The following is a 23385-nucleotide window of genomic DNA, read 5'->3' as shown; positions in this document are numbered from 1 at the left end:
ATAAATAAATAAATAAATAAATAAATAAAAATAGAACCCTTGCGCGCGTGTATTATCATAGTTTACGTTTGATTCGAACAAATGCTTGATGTCTTGTTTGTATTTACATAAATAACGCTACGTAGTACCATTGTTCTGTTTTTTCTTTTTTCCATTTTTCTTTCTGTTTTTTTTTTTTTTTTCATTTTTTTTTTTGTTTTGTTTTCATTGGAAAACAAAGTGTTTGCTGTCTCACTTTTAAATAAATAACACTACTGCGTAGTATATTTTTCCTTCATTTTATTTTTCATCTTTTTTTCTTTTTCGCTTTTTTTTTTTGTTTTTTTCTTTTTTCTTTTTTTTTTTTTTCGTCATCAATAACTTTTAGTATCCTTTACAACTAAATAAATAAATAAATATTGTAGAGAGTATTTTGTTAACTTTAACACTTTTTGATATTCCATTGATATATCTGAAAGAATAAAAAAAAAAACAACAATTTTTTTTTTTTATATCGACAATTGGTATGTGCGAGTAAGTGATCGGATACGTTAAATGCTTGATGGTGACTGTATGTATGAGTGGATCAAAGAGAGAGAGAGAAAGAGAGAGAGAGAGAGAGAGAGAGAGAGAGAGAGAGAGAGAGAGAGAGAGAGAGAGAGAGAGAGAGTATAAAAAAAACGATAGGATTAAAAAAAAAAAAGACAATACTCCGCTCTTTAAAAGTGTATTATCACATTAATAATCTTAATATATCAAATATACAATATGTTATTATCCAATAAGAAAGAAGATATGTGTTTCCATTAATTATTTTCCCGATTAAATACCGATCTAACGAATATTAAATACTATAATATATTATTTTCTATTCGAATAAATGTATACTAATGTTATTTCGTTATAAGAAGTATTATGAGATTTATTAATGGCACGTAATAGAAATATTATTTTCAATATTTCATATATCTTTTGTTATATATATATATATATATATATATATATATATATATATATATATATATATATGTTTCTTTCTCTCTCTCTCTCTTTCTCTGATTCTATCATGTCAGTAGAAAACATCGTTGTGATGTTCGTATATATCTATCTTTACAATATCTTCGAGCGTGATTGTTACATTTTTTTTCTTTCCTTTTTTCCTTTCTTTATATATATATATCTTTTGTTATATATATATATATATATATATATATATATATATATATATATATTTTTTTTTTTTTTTATTTTCACTCCTTCTCGAAGGATAATGAAAAATAGAGAGAGAGAAGAGAGAGAGAGAGAGAGAGAGAGAAAAAATTCGACGAGATATTTTCAAATAAATATCTATCTTAAAAAGCGTTAAATTAAAATCTTTTTTAAAATTGAAAAATAGACACTTTAAAGAGGAAAAAAATATTCTTCAGAAATCTTCTTTATTAATTAATTAATTTATTTATCTTTTTCTTTTCTTTTTTTCTTTTTTTCTTTTTTTTTTCTTTTTTTTTTTCTTTTTATTTTAAGCTAATCGAATCCCCAAGCAGAAAGAAAAATAATAATAAATCGTCTCAACTTTAAATCGCAAGGCAAAAATTAAGGACAATAGATTTTTATATATAGACATATAGATAGATATGAATAGATAGTTTGTAAAATCTCTATTCCATACAAACTTTATTTCTTCTATCACGATATATTTTTATATCCTATAGTATGTAACGGGTAAATGGAATAAAACCGTATCCACACCAATATCCTATAACGATTATTTCTTTTCTACAAATAAAGTACCATCGAAAGTACGGCAAGTTAAAAAGTCTTTGAGGAAACAGGTGATATCACTTTTCAAATCTTTTCCCTATTGCGATTGAATTTCTTTAACTTTGCTTTCCTTCTCTCTCTCTCTCTCTCTCTCTCTCTCTATCTATCTATCTATCTCTAACTCTATCTCATTCTATCTCTCTCGTATCTCTACTTTTTCAACCATTTCAGGGATCCCATTAGCGAAATAAGAAAAGAAACGAAATGAAAGGCCGAGCACGAAATTTAGTTTCTTAGCTAGAAAATAGAAGGAGAAGAGAAAATAATAAGTCTTGTGTGTGTGTGTGTGTGTGTGAGAGAGAGAGAGAGAGAGAGAGAGAGAGAGAGAGAGATATGTGTATGTTACATACATAGATATATCTCAACAATAGGAGCCTGATTATTCGGGTCGTCATCTTCGAAAAGGAAACGGGGAAATTCCTTTCTGCTACTGAATCTTAGAATTGACTTGAGTAACTCAACGCACAACATGGTACTCTTCTAAAACTTGAAATACACTTAGACAGACAGAGAAACAGACAGATAGACAGTCAGTCAGTCAGTCAGTCAGTCAGTCAGTCAGTCAGTCAGTCAGTCAGTTAGTTAGTCAGTCTCTCTTTCTCATTCTCTTTCTTCGTCTCTCTCTCTTCTTCTCTCTCTCTCTCTCTCTCTCTCTCTCTCTCTCTCTCTCTCTCTCTTTCTTTGCGTTCATCGTACTGTTACTCTTCTATCAATGCGAGAATTCGTACGCAAATAAGCGAGAGTATACTTAAGTAGACTGAGAAACGACGGACTCCCCTAAAATATATATATATATATATATATATGCACAAGACACTTATATAAAGGACGAAAAGCCAATGTTTCTTCTTGTCTCTCTCTCTCTCTCTCTCTCTCTCTCTCTCTCTCTCTCTCTCTCTCTTTCTCTGTTTCTCTCTTTCGCATACACTTCATTCAGTTAAGTATATTTAGCAAATAGATGAAACTTGGCTCGCGTATTTTCATCCACACAGGCGTGGCCCTTTTGGTATGCCAATGGTTCTCGTTTCGACCGTCTACGAACGTGCTAGTAAAGGACTAAGACGAGATTGAAGAGAGAAAGAGAGAGAGAGAGAGAGAGAGAGAGAGAGAGAGAGAGAGAGAGTACGTTTAAGCTTCAGTAAAAACAAATCAATGCGTAAGATAAACCGAAGTAATGCGCACCTTCTGAGAAAGCACTTCGAGCAAACTCTACCAACATAGGTTACACGGAAAGACTTAGCAAGTAAAGATAAAGAGAAATAGATAGATAGATAAAGAGAGAGAGAGAGAGAGAGAGAGAGAGAGAGAGAGAAAGAAAGAGAGAAAGAGAGAGAGAAAACAAACGAGACTTATGTATGTATGTATATATATGCCTACAAGATTTCACGGTTCATCGAAATCAGTAGTTACTTACTATGTTACATCTTTTAGTATTAGTGTTAAGAATAACCCGTTAGATAAAGTTCCAAAGATATATAGATCTTTACTCTTTGATCTAATATATTAAACTTTCTATCCTGTCGTACGTATTCATATATTTAGATACGTATATGCATTGATATATATAGTAACGTTATTCGATAAAATATATTCTACGTATGTATTCTATGTTCTTCCTTCGTGTCCTTTTTTTTCCTTTTCTTTCCTCTTTTTTATTCTTTTTTTCTTTTTTTTTCTTTATTTTTATTTTTATTTTATTCTTTCTTCTCTCTTCGTAAACGCCATATATATATATATATATATATATATATAAGCATATATTTTTCCATTTCGCCGATAAAACCGATCGGCTAATCCTAAATGAAGATATTTAAGTTATCATTAATCGACGATCCATCGATATCAAAGCCATGTGAATTTGTAGAAATGCGAATAGGACGACGCTAATGCGAATAGTTTATACATGTATATACATATATACATATATACATATATACATATATCCATATATACATAAATACATACATAAATATATATATATATATATATATATATATATATATATGGGTATATATAAATTGTCATAATAGAATGCTAAATGATAAGAGAAGGACGAATGAGAAAGAGAAAGAGAGAGAGAGAGTGAGAGAGAGAAATTTGAATCGATCCAAATGACAATAATATTCATGTCTAGGTTCTCTATTATATCAACTATAGACGATATCGGATATAATGCGAAATTAAGCTGTATTCCGTGAACCAAAAAGGAAATATTATATTTGTCTATAAGCTGCGTGAAAAAGATATTGACAGGAATAAAAGGTTATAGGGGTCACATATGATTTTAATCAAAATCGTTTTCGATAATAATTTTTCGATATTTCTCTCTCTCTCTCTCTCTCTTTCTCTCTCTCTGTTATCTTCTTTTAGAACATAATATTTGCTTTATACGTTTTCCATTTATTTAATCCCGTATGGTTAGTTTTATTTATCTCCGGAAGCATAAACATTTCGTCCGTCGTAGCAACGTCATTATCAAATTTCGAAATCTACTTTTCGCGATCGAATAATTTCAAATCTCACGAATTTCAATTTCATGTCAATATATATAACTATATATGTATATATATATATATATATATACATATTTATTTATATATATATATATATATATGTATGTATGTATGTATGTGTATGCAAGTAAATATATAAGCAACACACGTGACGAACGACGTGTCGAAACTTCGTAGGCAATTGGAATAGGAATCGTAACTGGTCTGGCTTTGCAAACTAGGCGATGAGCACATCGCATGCATGTGCATTTATATATACATACGTAGATATATATATATATATATATAAATACATAGACACATACGTTTAAAACGTATCTGCTTTAACGAGCATCCGTTTCATAGAAACGCGTTACACGCAATTTCGCGAAACGTCTTTCGGCTATTTATCTTTCAAACTATAAACAATTTATAGATAAAGAGGAAAAATCTATTTCAATTTATACTCTCTAACGGGTAACGTTTGCATTGCCATTTGCAATGTAAATTAAGAGATCTATCTATATTTAGCTCGAGTTGTTTCACGGTTAAATTTAAACGCATAGAGATATCACTGGATTTATAACAAACGATATAAAAAGAAAAAGAATGAGAGAACCAAAAAAAAAAAAAAAAAAAAAAAAAGGAGAAAAGAAAGTTTACAAACGATACACACACACACACACATATATATATATATATATGTATACATAAATATGTATAAGTATATATGTATGTATGTACGTATATCATTAAATATTATGCGGATATTTAATGATCTACGATAAATAGTTACGCGTAATATATTTGTAAATTGTAGATATGTATCTAAATATATTTACGTATAGAATATCCAGAGAATATTCATGTAATCGATAGAGATCAAAAAAGGAAAGAAAACACTATTCACCCATTTTGTCTCTTTGTCGAATGAACGATGTACGGATATTAACGAAAAGCTTATCCAACCCGTTATCCTCTTGTATCTGCTTTGCGATGCAAACGAGAGGTACCTACGCGAGTGTTTTCTTACCGCCTTGAGCTCATCTCCCCTAAGAGTAGAAAGCAAAGTAAGATCGAGAGAATGATAAATAACGAATGAAAGAGACAGACACAGTCAGAGAAAGAGAGAAAATGAAAAAGGGGGAGAGAGAGAGAGAGAGAGAGAGATAGAGAGAAAGAGAATAAGAAAATAGAGAAAGGTAACGATTGTATTCACGTTATCCTCGTTTTCGAGAAATGGAGTACTAAAAATACTATATAAAGTATATAAGTACATACTAGAGAATAAAATGAGTGGAAAAAAAATTCTCTCCATCGTTCGGTACCCGAATTGAGATACACGATTGAGATAATTCTCTATAGTGGAAGTTTTAATTAATAACATGAGAGAGAGAGAGAGAGAGAGAAGAATTCTAATTGAGTGATGTATACAACTTCGTCCGTTGGTATTATGCATTTACTTTTTTCTTCTCTCTCTCTCTATTTTTTTTGTCTTTTTTTTTTTTTTTTTTTTTTTTTTTTTTTTTTTTTTAACAAATTTCTCAACAACGCGACGAACGAGAGATACGAAGTTCTTTCGCTCGTACGAAATTAACTCCTCTTTGCCGAGATTACTTTCCCTCCCCGTTAAATAAATATAAATACTTCTACGGGATAGCGAAAAAAGAAAAAAAAAAAAAAAAAAAAAGGAACAAAAAAGGGAGAAAAAAATTGGCGGGAAAAAAAAAGAAGAAAAGAAAGCAAGCAAAAAATACTTAACTAAAGCGACAAAATACCTAAACGCTTCTGTTCCGAATTGAATTGTAACGAACAGTGTTGAGAAAGGTGAATCTCTCTCAATATGGAGATCCCGCTTTTATATAAGGAAAAAAGAATGAGAGAGAGGAAAAAAAGAAGTAATAAAAAAAAGAAAGAAAGAAAGAAAGAAAGAAAGAAGGAAAAAAAGAAAAGGAAAGAAAAAAATAGAAAAGACCAAAAAAAAGAAAAAAAAAAAGAAGGAAGGCTTAATACTTTTGCTAAAAGTATCGTTAAACGGATAAAATCCAACGAGATTGACTCGATTCCTATCGAAAGCAGATACTTTAAGGACCTTATATCCTATTCGGACGATTCAACGAGGTTTATTGTTTCTGCTAAATTTGATCCTTTGAAGGGTAACACGCTTTTCCCTCTCTCTCTCTCTCTCTCTCTCTCTCTCTCTCTCTCTCTCTCTCGCTCTTTCGCTGGGCAACGTCCACTGGCTCGAACGATCGATAAAATGTACGTATGTGTACGTTTCTATACTCTACTATTTTCTACAGGGGTCCCGGATAACGAGAGAGTGTGTAACAACTTTTATGGAGTGGTGATATATATAAATACATATATATGTACGTATGTGTATATTTTTTCTTTTTCTTCTTTTCTCTTCTTTCTCTTTTCTCTTTTTTTTTTTCTTTTTTTTTTTCTTTTTTTTTTTATGGTCCACCTACCGTAAAACGTTATCCCACCCAAGATTATACGCTCACGCGTACGGCTTCTTTCAATATATTTTCTCGTTGTTCTCTGTTACAATAATAAACACGAGTCGATAATTATTATTATTATTATTAATATTATTATTATTATTATTATTATTATTATTATTATTATTATTATTATTATTATTATTATTATTTCTCTTTAGTCGAAGCGTTATTTTCTCAAAGTATAGAATATAATTTATTCGAGATAAAGGAGAGAGAGAGAGAGAGAGAGAGAGAGAGACAAAGATAGAAACAGAGACATAGACAGACAGAGAGAGAGAGAGAGAGAGAGAGAGAGAGAGAGAGAGAGAGAGAGAGAGAGAGAGAGAGAGTGAGAGAGAATGCAATTACAAGAGCTTTCAAGACTTGCAAAAGGAAAATACAATGAATATAATTTGAATTCATTTCGATGATATTAACGTAGAGACTACAAGCTAGAGCCTTCATTGAGAGAAGGAATTACCAATCTCGAAAGTTTATCATAAAATTATATATATATATATATATACTATTCTTTTTTGTGTGTGTGTGTGTTTCTCTCTCTCTCTCTCTCTTTTACTCTCTCACTCTCCCTCCCTCCCTCTTCCTCTTTATGCGTGCATGGTACTTCATCGCGCTGCATTATGTTCAAAGATAGTGGAATAATATCAATATGGTACGATTTTGAAAATGTTCCGAGAAAGGGAGAGAGAGAGAGAGAGAGAGAGAGAGAAAGAGAGAGAATGTGTGTGTGTGTGTACGTGTGTAGAAAAGGAATAAAGAAATAAATTCAAAAAAAAAAAAAGAAAAAAAAAAAGAAAAAAAAGAATATGCCGTGGAAATAAAAATATCTCATATAATACGTGAAAACGATGAAATACGTACTTACTTACACATATCATATATATATATATATGTATGTATGTATGCATAAAACAAATAAATACCTACACGCGTATATAGTATATGTATGTATATATTAAACGCATACCTATATACATAAAATCGACACGTAGATATACGTACTGTCTTGATTTCTTTGTAGCCAAAACCACTTTGATATAGTATGTCGTTGATGTCAAATAAATCGAAGAAAAAGCGTTCTACTAAGACCCACCCCCTCCCCTTTCCGTATCCCGCTCCTACCCTTTTTCGTTCTTTTGTATTACACAGAAGAAGGGAAGAAGAAAAAGAAAAAGTAGAAGAGATAACTCTGAGTTTCACCTTGCACTCACGACGGCAACAAAATCAGCTTGTATATATCCTGCAAGTAGAATGTAAGCATTCGATCAGAGCTACTTCACTTGACTGTATGGTCTACTCGAGATTCGATAGAGAGAAATAATGATGTAACATTTCGATGATCGTAGATATCCAGATAAAAAGAAATTCCCACTATCGAAATTGTAGATACAAATATAAACCATATATATATATATATATATATATATATATATATATATATATATATATATATATATATAGGAATATAATATATTGGAGACTTTACAGATATTCGAAAGATAGAATACTAAAATACAAAAGCTTTATACATACTATCGCACACTTTATGTGCATATCATCAGAAATGATCTGTGAAAGTTACTAAAGTATTGTGAAATGAATGTGTATATTCTTAACAAAGCAATACATGTATCTATATATATATATATATATAGATAGATATTTTGACTTTTTGAAAACAAGAACCGTCTTTCGTCCATATCTCTCTCAACAATTCTTCTTTTTTCCTCTTCTTCCTTTTTATCTTTTATATCTTTCCTTCTTTTTCTTCTTTCTTTTTTTTTCTTTTTTCTTTTTCTTTTCTTTTTTTTTTTTTTTTCTTCTTTTATTTCTTCTTTTACTTTGACTGCAACGTACACGAATCAAAACACGAATCCGCTTCTCTGTTTTTAGTAGTTTCGAAAACCCTTCGTTTTATTCTACTTGATGAATAAAAATCAGGAAATGAGAGTCTACGCGAGCTAACCGAGAACCTTGGAACGGAAAAGGTCGAATGTATAAATCAACCCTGTTGGTGTATGTATGTACGTACGTTTTTTCAGAATCGAATGTATACGTGCATGTAAGTTAAAGTGAGTTAGTAGTTAAATCATTCCATTAGAAATGTAAGTTTATGCGTCCATAGAGATTACATGGGTAGGGAGAGACGTGCCAAATGTTTCTCTGAATGAATCGAAAAACATTTTGAAATTTGTAATTTTGCGATCTGACAAAGAAAAAAAAAAAAAAAAAAAAGAAGAAGAAGAAGAAGAAGAAGCAAAAAATATGAATCCAAAAAGTCACCAAATGGATCAAATGATTTTTTTTCCTTTTTTTTTTTTTTTTTTTTTTTCTTTTTTTCTGTCAAATGTCATTTAGAACATTTTGAAAATCGTCCTCGGTTCATATATATACATATTAATTTTTTTTCTTCCCTTTCTCGTGCGAAATAAATTATTCAAAGCCATGTGAGGAATAATATATCTTGTAACGAATGTACCTTTGGGTGAAATGAAAAAAAAAAAAAAAAAAAAAATAAAAAATGAAAAAAGAAAAGAAAAAGAAAATTTCGAAATTTGTAATTTTACGATTGGGAAACGGGCGAAGGGAACCGAAAAAAGACGGGCTCTAAAAGATTTTTTTTTCCTCTTTTTTTTTTCTTTTTTTTTTTTTTTTTTTTTTTTTTAAGGAAAATCATTCATCCCTTCGACTTTTTCTTTCTTTCATTCATTCATTCTTTCCAAACGAGAAATATGATCCTTCATATAAATATCATTGAATAATATCTTTTTTATTTACACTGCAGACGTATCGTGTACACGTTTAAATTCGCTCGGAATAAATTCAGTTGATTTTGAATAAGCCACGATTAAAATTGAAGAAATGTCCACGCGTTAGTTAAACAGGATTATCATCATGCGAAACGTTTACTTTAATATACTTCTTGTTTGAACACATGTACGCAAGAAAGCCGCGATATGCATATACATATATAACATACCTACATAGATACATATATATATATATATATATATATATATATATATATATATATGCGGATTAAATTAAGATACAATTGTAAAGGATAAAAAAGGAAGAAAGGAAAGAAAAAACCAAAAAAAAGGAAAAAGAAAGAAAACTCTAATTATACCTTTGCGCGAGATATTTTTTATTTCTTTTCTTTTTTTTCTCTCTTGTCCTTTTCTTTGTTTTATTTATTTTTTTTTTTTTTCTTTTTTGTACCTTTAAATTCTTATTCACGTAAAGCGAGAATACGTAAAGGTTGTGCGAGAGAGTGTGGATGTGTGAGAGTGGGGAGGGAACGAGGGGGATGGGGGAGTTACATTGAAACGCGCGAAGAATTCCAAATTTTAACTCTCATCTCATCTACCCTTGAGAATAATCCCTATCTCGTTCGAGATAATTATAAACATATTAAGTTTTTCATATTTGTTAAAATTGTAAAAAGCGTTTAAAAATTCTAACTCGTACGTGTATGTATACGTAATGTTTTTTTTTTTTATATATCCATACTTTTTATATATATATATATATATATGCATGTACATACGTATGCATGTATACATTTACTATAGAGGATATATATATATATATATACATATACTATTGCAGGACCATATTCCTAGAGACACAAACCGTATACACGATACTTTTCGCGACGTACCACGGGAAAAGAGTTTCCAGTAAAATTTGCATTTTAAGGAACGCAGGATACTACCTTGCAGTTGGATGTTCGTGCAAACGCATGTAACTTAACGTGCTGGCAAAAAGATCGTAAATCTAAATGAATTACCGATCGATCGAGATAAACGAGAATAGAATTTTGTACGTTCGATATAATTCATTTTTCAACGGGATATAATATATAATAATAATATTCTTTCATGTACGAAGAAATAAAGAAGAATTTTTTGAGAGAAGAAAGGGATGGAATAAAGGGAAGAGAACTAAAAAGAAAAAAAAAAAAAGAAAAAAAAAAAAAAGGTAAAAAGAAAAAAGGAGGAAGAAAAAAATATCCTTATGAAAAATTAATTTCGTATCCACACATTTTCTTTTTCTTTCTTTTGCTTTGTTCTTTTTCTTTTCTTTTCTTTTCTTTTTTTTTTTTTGTTCTGTTAACGCGAATACACACCAAGGCAGGAAGTTACTTGAATTTAGTTAACTTAATTGTTGTTATTATTATTATTATACCTTTTTCGCTCTTTTCTCTTTTTTTTTTTCGTTTGTTTGTTTGTTTTTTTTTTCCCCCTGCTTCCTCCCACGTATTAATCGTTTTAATCGTCGAGCACGATACACGCTTCGCATATTTCCTTTCAATTTCGTTTAGACCACAAACGCACACGCATGCACATTTATGCGAACAAAAGCACGCTTTTGTAGATACACCTAGCGGACAAGCGCTATTGAATACGTTCCAATGAAATACGGATTAGCCGCTCGCATTAGCGTGTAATAATAAGCCGAATAACATTTTGATTAAATGATAATTACCAGAGGGATATATCAGGAATTTCTTTAAAAATCCTTGAATTTACGTGTTAATGGTGTTAATGGTAATACATCATCAATCTCTCACCCCCTCCCCTCATACACCCTTCCCATTCACCAGCCAATTCAAAATACATTTATACAATGATTGTCACGCGTTATTTTATTCTTTATTATGTAATATATATATATATATATATATGTATGTATATATATATGTCAAAACATGATATATTTATTACAGAAATTTTGCGTGCATGTGTGCATAAAATGATCAACACTCGACTAAGGAAACAAAAATTTCGAAAATTCGAATTGATCGTTGATATAGATCAATGAACAATATACACACACATCCTGTTTCATTAATGTTCTTTTGTAAAAAAAAAAAAAAAAAAAAAAAGAAAAAAGAAAGAAAACGAAGAAAAGTAAATAAAAAGTAAAAAATTCTTTCATTCGTTGCATGAAACAAAATCGAAGGAAAAAAAATTTACATCGAAAAAAGGAATTGCGTTCCTTTGAATTATTTTTATAAATTTTTCAATACTCTGCGCAATCCCGATCAAATAATTTTAACACGATATTCTCATTGAAAGCTTTCGTGTTTTATTAGATCGAGAGACAAAGGATAGGATTATGGATTGTACGAAATAAAAGCGACAGTTACAACGTAGGAAAAGTTACTTTGTTACTCGGTTGTAGGAGGAGAGCTGAGAAGGGGACCGAACTTGCAATGAGAAATTTTTAAATATTAAGTATTCAAAATTTGTAAAAGAATTTCTTCCTTTTTCCTTTCTTTTTTCTTTTTCCTTTTTTTTTTTGTCTTTTTCTTTTTCTTTTTTTTTTTTTCTTTCTTTTTTTACTTTTTACTTTTTTTTACAAACTCGTTTAAAGTTTTCGTTATCTTTTTTATTCTTCGCATGGATATATAAATTGTAAAAAATCGTGTAAAAAACAGGTGTTTTTATCAAATTTTATGCACAAGTTTTCTCTCTCTCTTTCTTTTTTCTCTCTCTAGACATATATATAAATATATATATATATACACACACACATATGTATTGTATGTATATTTAAGCGAATCTACACTTTTTTAATAAATTTTAGAGCGTGCGTTTGACGTAGACCTGACTCGTCGAGGGCGAGTGAATCGAAACACTTGTAAACAAATTTCCATGCTAGATATTGCATAAAAATTCGTGGTGGTGGAAAAAAAAAGAAAAGAAAAAAAAAAGAAAAAGAAAAAAAGAATTCGTAGAAACTTCCTCTTTTTGTCTCTTTTCTTCTTTTCCTATTATTTCTTCCTTTTTCCTTTCTTTTTCTTTTTCCCTTTCCTTTTTTTTCGGCGACGTAACTGAAAGCTTTGAAGTATAAAAAAAGAAAAAGAAAAAAAAAAAAAAAAGAAAAGAAAAAAAAATGGAAAAGAGGAGGGAAAGATCGAAGCAGAAAATGTGTATGTCAACGTTAACGTCGATACGCATAGGGTTTATACATATTTAGTATTCAACAAGGTTGTACCTGTTAGGATGAAAGGAGACAGAAAAGGAAAAGTGATTAACTGTTAACTGAACGGACGCAAGCAAAACGAAACGGAACGAAACGAAACGAAACGAAACGAAATGAAAGATTAACAACGAGTGAATGATACTCACCGGTAGGTACCAGCACGTTAAGTAAGATAGACAGGATGAGACTGGTGACCCGATAGCCGTGTATTATAACCATCAGCCACCTCGACACATTGAATCCAGCAGTATGCCATAAACCTGTGCCTTCGTGTACCATGTTTTTCCAAAGGCTGGTCCGTTTCTCCCGTCCGCACGTATCACCGACTCACCCGCGCACATTCACAAACGTATTACATGAATATACCAAATCCTCGTTCCCAAACCGAGAAATATAATAAACCGAATAATAATATACTCGGTAATATTATACTTTATTCGTATTATTTCAAAAATACGAAAACATTTATGATACACGCCAGAAGAGGTGTTACCTTCCTTTCTTTTTATTTATCTCTATTTCTAATTCGCTCTCTCTCTATCTCTCTCTTTTCTCTCTCTCTCTCTCTCTCTCTCTCTCTCTCTCTCACTCACTCTCTTTCTCTCACTCCTTGTTTCTATTTTGTTCTTTTCTTTTCTTCTTTTCTTCTTTCTTTTTCCTTCCCTCTTTCACCCGTTCGTATTCCCTTCTTCTCTTTTCAATCTAACATTCATTCGCACACTACTAAACGTTTAATATCATTATACCTACCACCCACCAACGAACTAATCAACGTTCTCGTTGCTTTCGATTCGTCCGTATGTCGTATATCCTCATAAAAGGAAGAAAATAGGGACGAATCTTTTCGTCCTTATCGTCGTCGTCGTCGTCGTCGTCGTTGACAACACACTTTTAAACGCCGTGCACACACGCACGCACTCACACACACACATATACACATATACACACACACGCAAAAGAAACCGTATCTTTTTTCTATTTACGATACTTTTTCAATCCTTCGTTCGAAAAGGTCAAATCTTTCTTCTTTGTTTTCTTATATTTTACGTACGTACGTACTTATGTACGTATGACGTGTTTATTCTATATCCCGTAATAATGTTACGTGTTACAAAGAATATAAGATAATATATTACGACGACGACGATAAAAATTTTGCCAGTCGACTTACAGAACAGTTAGAACGTAATACGCTTTATGTCGCTCACCTATCCTTTAGATTTCCTTAAGTCTTGAGAAAGAAGACCTCCAGGTATAGGGAATTTGTCAATAACGATTCACGTCGCTTATTATCGTTCGATTTTGAAACGTGTCGAAGAGAGACGTGTAATAGTAATATTTTTTGTCGTCTTCGTCGTCGTCTTCGTAATAATAGTAGTAGTAATAATAATAATGATAATAATAATAATAAAAGGAAGACGCACGGTTTCGTATATTTCGTGTCGATTCTTTGACGATCGAATTAACAGACGAGAGACATATAAAGTACATATTCCGTCTTCCATAAGAGTTTAAAATCCGATATGCGATCGAGAAAGCCGATAAGATACGATCGTGACGGTAACTTGTTATATACTACGCTTCCTCTGATCTTCTTGAACGTTTCTATGTTTATTGTTTATATTTTACGCGGCAACAGCGAGAGCGAACGTACGAACGAATGAACGATAACGATAGAGAGAGAGAGAGAGAGGGGGGGGGAGAGGGAGTGGGAGAGGGAGATAGAGAGAGAGATAGGGAGGGGGGGAAGGAAAAGGAATAAGGAAAAGGGAGAGAAAGTGGGAGTATCAAGAGGAGAGGAATGAAAACGTTTCTGTGAATTCTCTCTTGTCAACATACGTATGTCTATCTCTCTCTCTTTCTTTGCGTGTGTGTATATATATATATATATATATATATATATATATATGTATATCTTACTCTCTTTATTCCCTCTCTCTTTCCTTCCTCTTCTTCTGTCTTCCTTCAAACGAAATTGATATTACGGCTCAGACGAAATTCGTCCCGCTTGAAGGCTATTCCGTACCAACTTGGGAAAGTAATTCTCACGGTGCACAAAAGGCAAACCTATGTAGTATGTCGAAGGGAAATATTCCAGAACAAGAACGGTGTAACCCCTGTTAGAGAGATCGGTGCACTCGCGAAAACGTTGAAACATTTTAGTTAGCGATACAACGCGTTTCCTACGTACGCCCTAGTCCTCGTGCGTCGTTGTTGTTGCCGTTATTTCCTCCAAATAGTTTCACGAATCGAAACACGTCCAATTTCTCTCTCTCTCTCTCTCTCTCTCTCTCTCTCTCTCTCTCTCTCTATCTATCTGTCTATCTATCTCTATCTTTCTATTTCACTCTCTATTTCGCTTTCTCTCTATCTCCTTTTGCAGGGAGGTATTTCGCAAACGAGAACCGACGAAGGAAATTCGAAAGGTATAAAATATCTTTGATAGAGAGAGAGAGAGAGGAGAGAGAGAGAGAGAGGAGAGAGAGAAAGAAGTTTCTTCGTACGATATTATTCGAGTTAAGGAAATATTGTGGAACGTGGAAAGTGAATGAATGAGAGTATGATAGATAGAGACAAGGATAGAGAGATTCAGATTGAGAGAGTGAGAGTGAAAGAATGAATGTATATATGTATGTGTGTGTGTCTGTATGTGTGTGTGTGTGTGTATCTCTCTAAGATATATATATATATATATTTGATTTGACTCGTTGCTTGGCCCACGGCGTTAATAACGAGTCCCTTAATGTATCTCCGTTATGTTTTGGTCTCGTCGTTACAAGTTCTTAGTTGCTATTGACATGTTTCTTAATAAGACTTGGGAACAACCTCATCGAAGATTTCGTTCCTGTTTGTTAACCTTCAACGAATCAACTTGGACACGTTTAGCTCGTCTTTGACAAGGATCTTCCTTCTTCTTCTTCTTCTTCTTCTTCTTCTCCTTCTCCTTTTACTTCCTTCTCCTGTTTCTCTTACTTCTCCTTCCAATAACTACTACTACTATTACTACTACTACTACTATTGCTACTACTACTACCACAATCACCACCACTACCACCACCACCAACTCTCCCCAGTGGACGATCCTCTTTCCTTTGAGGAATTCGAGCTGGGTGGTCTGTATCCTTAATCCGCGTATTCCCAAAGGTCTTCCTTAATTCCAAGACGACTATCGAGTTGCACGGTTTCTAACAGTCGTCGTCCTTTTCCCACCTCCTTCTCTATCCTTCTTCTTCTCCTTTCCCTTCTCCTTCTATTCCTCTTCCCCCGTGTACACTTCGCCGTTAACTGAAATTCGAACGGACTGTCTTAGAATACATAATGATGAAAATGATTCCTAACGTTGTTAAAGCGAGTAAGTATGATTTTTTTTCTCCTTTTTTCTCTTTTTTTTTTCTTTTTTTTTTCTTTTTTCTTCGTCGATACAAAATTTCAATCACTATGCCTCTCTCTGCAGAGGATGGAGGATGAATGGGTGGACAAGGGAGTGGTGGGAAGGGACGAGAGATATTCGCCGTACGTATATCTTAATTAATTTATTTCTTCAAAGATATGTAAAGTAAGTAAGTAAGTAAGTAAGTTAGTGAATAAGTATTTACGTCTATCAATCTACCATCTATTTATTTCTTTCTTTCGTGGAAAGAAGAAAAATGAGAATGAAAATGGAAAGTAGGGTATGTAAGTATTGCAAAACGCAATGCAACGCAATGCAATGCAACGCAACCAGTTACGTTGATTTTCTTTTCTTTTCTTTTTTTTTTCTCTCTCTCTCTTTTCAGTTTTTTCCTTCTTTTCTTTCTTTCTTACTTTGCGTTTCTTTTCTTTTCGAAAACCTTTTGCGGGTTTTCTCGCTTCCCTTTCCCCCCCCCCTCCTCCCTACCCCTTCATCCCAGCCACCCTCCTTCACAATTTCCATCCCCATCTCATTCCAACGCGTCCAACTCTCCTCTTCTCCTTCTCGTCTTAGCGCGAAGAAAGAAGAAACGCGGCGGATGAATGTAAAGTTAAAAATAAAATAGATAGATAGGTATATATATATATATATATATATATATATATATATATATACGAAGAGAAAAGAATTCAAGAATACGCGCTATTACGTAGTTTTGTTTTCCGATTCTTTCTCCTGCCATTTCTTTTCTTCATTTTTTTTTCCTTTTTCGACCCATCACTACAAACCAACCGCCCTTCACCCAACCACCTTCCTTCTTTATTGAATCAGAATCCTTTTGCACTTTTCTATCTTCCTTTCATTTAAAGAATATTTACAAGTATATATATATGTGTGTGTGTGTGTGTGTGTGTGTGTGTATGTGTATATATATATATATAAACAAAGGGAGAAAAAATGTTTAAGCCGGCTTTGAGGAAAAGGACAGCTCCGATCGAAATTTATTGAAAGATTTAATTAAGAAATTAAATTGATCGTTAGACCGTTTTAGAAAGTGTTATAGAAAAAAATTTACCGAGGCACATAAAAGCGTGTGCGCGCGCTGTTAACACACCGATGATAGTTTTTATTCTTGTGCGAACGAGTGTTATAGAAAAATAAATATTCATGAACAATGTGGGAAAATAAACTCGTCGCGAAAGTTTAATAACCACGTTCGTATAGGATGAGCTAACTTATTATTCATGTACTCTATCTATCTATCTATCTTTATCTCTCTTTCTCTCTCCCTCTCTCTCTCTCTCTCTCTCTCTCTCTCTCTTTCTTTCTTTCTCACTCTCACTCTATCTATGTCACTCTATCTCTAACTTTTATTTAGTCCTTTTATAGATACAACTAACATTTATCTTTATCTTATAATCGAGTTTATGTTAAAAACTTCGTAAATTCTATTTACGTTTTTCCACGACGATTCCCAGAGGATAAGTTTAATCCCCATGATTTTCATCTAATTAATAATTAAACAGTCACGCGCGAAAGAGAAAAAGAAATTATTAGAAGAAAAGAGTGAGAGAGAATGAGAGAGAGAGTGTGTGTGTGTGAGAGAGAGAGAGATATGAAGAAAAATACAAAATAATAAAAGTACGTATAGTTGTTAGTTATCTTCCTTTATAAAGTAGATATCTTTAGTATCTCCACGTTATTGGAGCGGAAGATAATGTTCTACAAAAGTAACGAGCTGTTCGCGAAAATCTATTCTATCAACATAAACCCTGTCTGTTGAACGACTGTGAGAGCGTAGTCAATCGATATTCCATTTCTCATAAGGAATTGATCAAAACGAAAAAGAAATTGTAGAGGATGGCAATCGGAACAGCTTGCACTGCACCATCTTTCTACTTTCTGTTGAGCATTGAATTCTTAAAACGGTAGAATTTTTCTCTTCCAGAAGTCAAATAATCCATCTTCCTTTTTCTAAATTGTGTATTTATTATTTGATCGATAAATTTAAGTTAACGTCGTTTTATCTAATTATTAACAAACGATTTGACAAGATGTACATTTTCTTTCTTTTTTTGTTTCTTTCTTTTTCCTTTTCTCCTTCTTTTTGAATAAAACGAAATATCTTTTTTTCATTGTTTAAAATTCACACAATTCATATATATATATATATATATATATATATATATATATATATATATATATATATATAAATATGTATATGTGCACGTATGTATGTATAGATATATAAGTAATATTTCTTTTTCTGTTAAATACATGTTTTTTATTCTAACGAACAAAACGAAATGTAAGTAAAAATAATATGTTATAACATTTATTTACTTAACGTTTAACATTTCCATTACTTTATTCATTTAATAATAATATTCGGTCTGTAACGAGAGTTTGTTATATTCGAGTTTACTTCGTTATCTTTTTCATTTTATTAACTTAATGAATCAATTTTATAAGAGTTGAAAAAGAGAGGAGAAGTATTAAAAGCAAACAAATGAACAAACAGAGAAAAAAAAAATGAGAAGAAATACATATACACATAAATTAAAAATATTAATTAGTTATATAATGAGGGATAACGAGTTTTCTAGGAACAAATAAACAACGACAACGACAACGATAACAATAACAACAACAACGAAAAAAGAAAACACTTTTCCAACGAGTATCGTCGATTTTTAATTTAATTGTTAGAAACTTCGTAGAACACACACACACACACACATATATATATATATATATATATATTTTTTTTTTTCGATTTAGAAAATCGAATGGACAAAATGTATAATAGACGTGAGTAAGAATAAAAGAAGGATACGTATATTTTTTGATTATCTTTAATTGTCCTGCATGCCTGTGCATTTGTAAATTATAGAAGATTAAAATAAAAGATAATAAAAAGATTAAATTTGAAATGGCCGAAGAGAGAAGTCTGACGGAGTCTGAACAAATAAGTAACAATGTTGAAACCCGTAGATTTTAACTTCTTCTGATAACAGAGATCTTCATCAATGCGCCATTCTCTCGATCGCAAAGGCTCAGATCTTATATACGTCTATTAAGGACGAACACGTTCTAAGCTTTTCGAAAATGTTTAGGGGAAGTTGAAAAGTTTAACGAATGACCGAGATCGCGAGCTTGAAGGGTTTTCCTTGCTGAGTTACGTGGGCGTAAAGGTAAATACGAAAAAAAGGTGGAATGGAAAAAAAAATGGACGAAAACGATAAAGAGAAGGAAGGTAACAAAAAGAGAGAAGAGAGAAGTTCAAAAAAAGAAGAAAAAAAAAAAAAAAAACAAAAAAAATGTCGATAAGGGAAAAAAGTGAGGAAAACAAAAAGAAAAACAAGAACGAAAATGAAACGGGAAACGAAGAAAGAAAGAAAGAAAGAAAGAAAAAGAAAAAAAACAACAACAAAAAAAATGAAAAGGAAAAATAAATGACGATGGTTCATGGTAGGTTTCACCGGTGTACCACCGGTCGAGCAAGAAAAAGACAATGACAAGAAGGAGAAAACTAAATGGAGGTTGTTAACCCCATCATGAAAGTTCAGAGTCCACTCTCTGAGTGTAATCGTTGTGTAACACGCAGGTGTGTTAGTTGTTAAACTCAACGTTAAACTCGGCACTATGACGAGATACGAGAACGCGTCGACTCGGAACGTTAGCGAAATCGTTTTCGCTATTATTTCCGGTCTCTGCGGCTAACGTACTGGCGCGAATTAAACGACCTTCGATATCGTTTCGTATAGGAATATTGAATTTCTATTAAAGATAAATATTATAAACTTGTCTATTGTATAGTCCAACTCAAATTTAATATATATAGAAAGAGACAGAGAGAGAGAGAGATAGAAAAGAAAGAGAAAAAAAAAGAGATACAGATAAGGTATATATATATATATATATATATATATATATATATATATATATATATATATATAAGGGAAAAGAATTTTCTGGGTCAAACGTGTTATAATCGAAAGATAGAATTGGTAAAGGCCAGATGAGATTGTTCGTATTATAAAAACGTTAAAATCGTTCGAACTAATTCGAGTTATATCGAATAGAAATGAACATAAAGAGTTTGTGAAGTTGAAGTTTTGTTGAAAGTGTATATAGTTGAAGAAGAATGAAAGAAAAAGAAAAGACAATTTGTTTCCATTAACTGTGACACGATAATGTCTAAAGGCGAATAATAATGAGAAATGAAAGAAAAATAATTTATAAGTAAACAGAGATAGATATATTATAGGACAAAATATATACGATGTATAAATAATTAAATATTACGAATAAGTTGTAAAAAGTTGTAATATTATTTTTGAAAGAGAAATCTTTTAACTCATACGTTATATCGATGTCAAAGAAAAAGATTGAACGAAAGAACAACAGAAATTTAATGAATACTAATCGTTATATTAGTAGAAAATATTTGATCTGATGATTATGAAAGTGATCTAAATTATATATATATATATATATATATATATATATATATATATATATATTATATATACATATACATATTTATATATATTTTTTTTTTCAAGTATTATTTACTTCCTTAAAAAATAATTCTTTAATGCAAATTTATTTCAATAGTATCATTTATATTATCAATTATATTATATCATATTGTAATATTATTTTTGAAAGAGATGAGAAAAAATATTATATATTTCAATATATCAAATGACTTATAACGCATGTATAATCATTAGATCGTCATTATTTGCCCCAGCAAATTACATCGACTTTATTGAGAGAGATAGATAGATAGATAGATAGATAGATAGAGAGAGAGAGAGAGAGAAAAGTAAAAAAAAAAGAGAGAGAACTTGAAGAAAACTCCTCCATGTTCTTCTTAGAACGTTATTGAAGAAAAGTATCCTCACTCATTTAAGGGGTTTATATTGTCGGCACCCTTCCTGGCGGAGAAAGATCACGAAGGGGTGTTTTTTTCTTTTTCACGAAAAGAGAAGAAAGACGAAGAAGAAGAAGATGAAGACGAAGACGAAGACGAAGACGAGGACGAAGATGAAGACGAAGAAGAAAAAGAGACAACCGTTATATTATGTAAGGAGAAATATACAGTTGGCTTCTGAATAATGTAGAAACCAGTGACGGCAATGCCTACACATACATACATACATAGATACATACATACATACATACATACATACATACATACATACATACATACATACATACATATATACATATGTAGGTAAATACATATGTATACGTTTACTATTCTCCACGTTACGAATCGTTCGGCCAGGATTTGGCATCCGTATCTGGTAATTAAGTTCCCACTCTCGTGTACGGCGCAAGTCGCTATACTAAATCGCATTGCAGCATCAGCCATGCCGATTAAAGGACCCGATAATCCTTTACCTAGATCGATTTAACCTATGCTTCTGTATCAATTATTCAAGGTGATTGATCATTATCTTTTGATATTACATTGTTTTCTTGACTTTATATATATATATATATATATATATATATATATCTTTCTACACACTCTCTCTCTCTCTCTCTCTCCCTCTCTCTTTCTCTATTTAGCTCGATATTTCTTACAACGTATTTTCTTTCTTAAAATTTTACCGATTGTACGTCAGTTTCAAAAGTTATTTCTCATTTACTTTATCATTATCAACAAAGTTTCTCCCTTCTGATTTATTTCTAATTAATTTATAAATAGATTCTCTAATGTAATCGGTTTCAGGGAAATTTATTTGTTTATTTTTTTACTTTTCTATCAATGTCTCTCTCTCACACTCTCTCTCTCTCTCTCTCTCTCTCTCATTCTCTTTCTCTTTCTCTCTATTGTAATACTTGGCATACTTTTTCCAGTTTAAATATTTTTCTTAGCAATAGTATTGCTCAATGTAGAAGTAGATAGGTATATTTGAGTAGAGCAGCATTTCGTATAACGAAGTTTTTACATTTTTCTATAGACATACCTACATACATATATATATATATATATATATATATATATATATATATATATATATATATAAATATTTAATTATTGAAACTTTTTATTGGCGAATAAATATCCGTTATTTATCTTATTCCCATTACAATTGCATCCACATAAACGTTTCCATTCTTAACGCTAAATTTGACCAATTAAACGAACGAACGCTCAGATTCATTCAGGAGGAACTCGATTGTGTCTATGTTCCGGAACATCGCACGAATATTCCGCGCGACACGGGAAATCAACTGCGCGGAAGTTCGAAGGATCGAACAACGTACATACATGAGAATGTAATCAATCGGGTATTATTCGTCGAACGATGGTCAATATTCGTTCACATTACATCGGCTTCATTATGCGGCCCATATTGATTTGAGTTAGACAGTTAGGTATCTAGGGTATGCGCATAATCTCGGTAACATAGTCGAAATTTTTGTTTATTCTATTTTCGAAAGAAATCGTTTAATCGAAAATCAAATATTCCTTGCTCGAATTCGCGTTCTTTATTCTTTGAAATTTTTACTCTTTTTTACTTTTTTCCTTTTTATTCGATATTCGAAATTTTCAACGTTCGTGCGATATTCCGTTTGTCTTTTTATTTTTCGACGGAAAGAAAAACAAAACGACGACGACAATAATGACAGCAACAGGAACAAAACAACACAACAACAACAACAACAACAACAACAGGAAAAAAAGACGATTTCATAATTGATCCTATCAAAGAGGTCGCCTGTCCTTTCGAACGGGACAAAATTTTTTCTTCTCTCTTTTTTTTCCTTTTGCCTTTCTTTTTTTTTATTTTTTTTTTTATTTTTTTTTTTTTTTTTTTTTTTTTTTTTTTTTTTTTTATTCTTTTTTGACAGTCCACTCCCCGTTATAAATCGCAACGGGAATGAGTTCGTTCGCCTGGCAACATACCCCGGCTAGCTTCGAGAGGGTTGTAATTTAACGCTTGTCAGAAAAACCCACGCTATTTCCTTGTTACGCGGTCGAGACTAATAGCGTCACGGGAAATGATATAACCTCTCGTAACGAAAAAAATGTTCGTTCGTTGCGATTCTACGAGCTCGTCAAAATATGTCAACATTAGTGGACAAGCATCGATGAATAATAGGGAGAGTGGGGATGTGGTTAGGATAGGTTAAGAGTAATGGGGGTGGGAGGAGGGAGGGAGAAGGGGATGAG

The 23385-nt window shown here is 31.8% G+C and overlaps 1 protein-coding gene across 9 annotated transcripts in view; it reads right to left on the bottom strand.

Annotated features, from left to right (window-relative positions):
* The window catches only part of LOC124424304 (cell wall protein DAN4-like), a 134726-nt gene that overhangs the window by 93771 nt on the left and 17570 nt on the right, over positions 1–23385 (bottom strand). For 5 of the 9 annotated variants that reach the window (XM_046963150.1, XM_046963156.1, XM_046963157.1 and 2 more), the window contains exon 2: positions 12943–16081. In XM_046963150.1, the coding sequence (XP_046819106.1) occupies positions 12943–13075 (133 nt within the window). In that variant the 5' untranslated portion in view covers positions 13076–16081. Of the gene's footprint in view, positions 464–12942; positions 16082–23385 lie in introns of those variants that run through there. The other 4 variants (XM_046963154.1, XM_046963155.1, XM_046963152.1 and 1 more) reach the window with 3 other exon arrangements.

The sequence above is a fragment of the Vespa crabro genome, chromosome 5, assembly GCF_910589235.1.
Source record: "Vespa crabro chromosome 5, iyVesCrab1.2, whole genome shotgun sequence".
Classification (NCBI taxonomy): Eukaryota; Metazoa; Arthropoda; class Insecta; order Hymenoptera; family Vespidae; genus Vespa; species Vespa crabro.
Note: the sequence above shows the minus strand (reverse complement) of the source record. Positions and strands in the feature narration are given on the sequence as shown.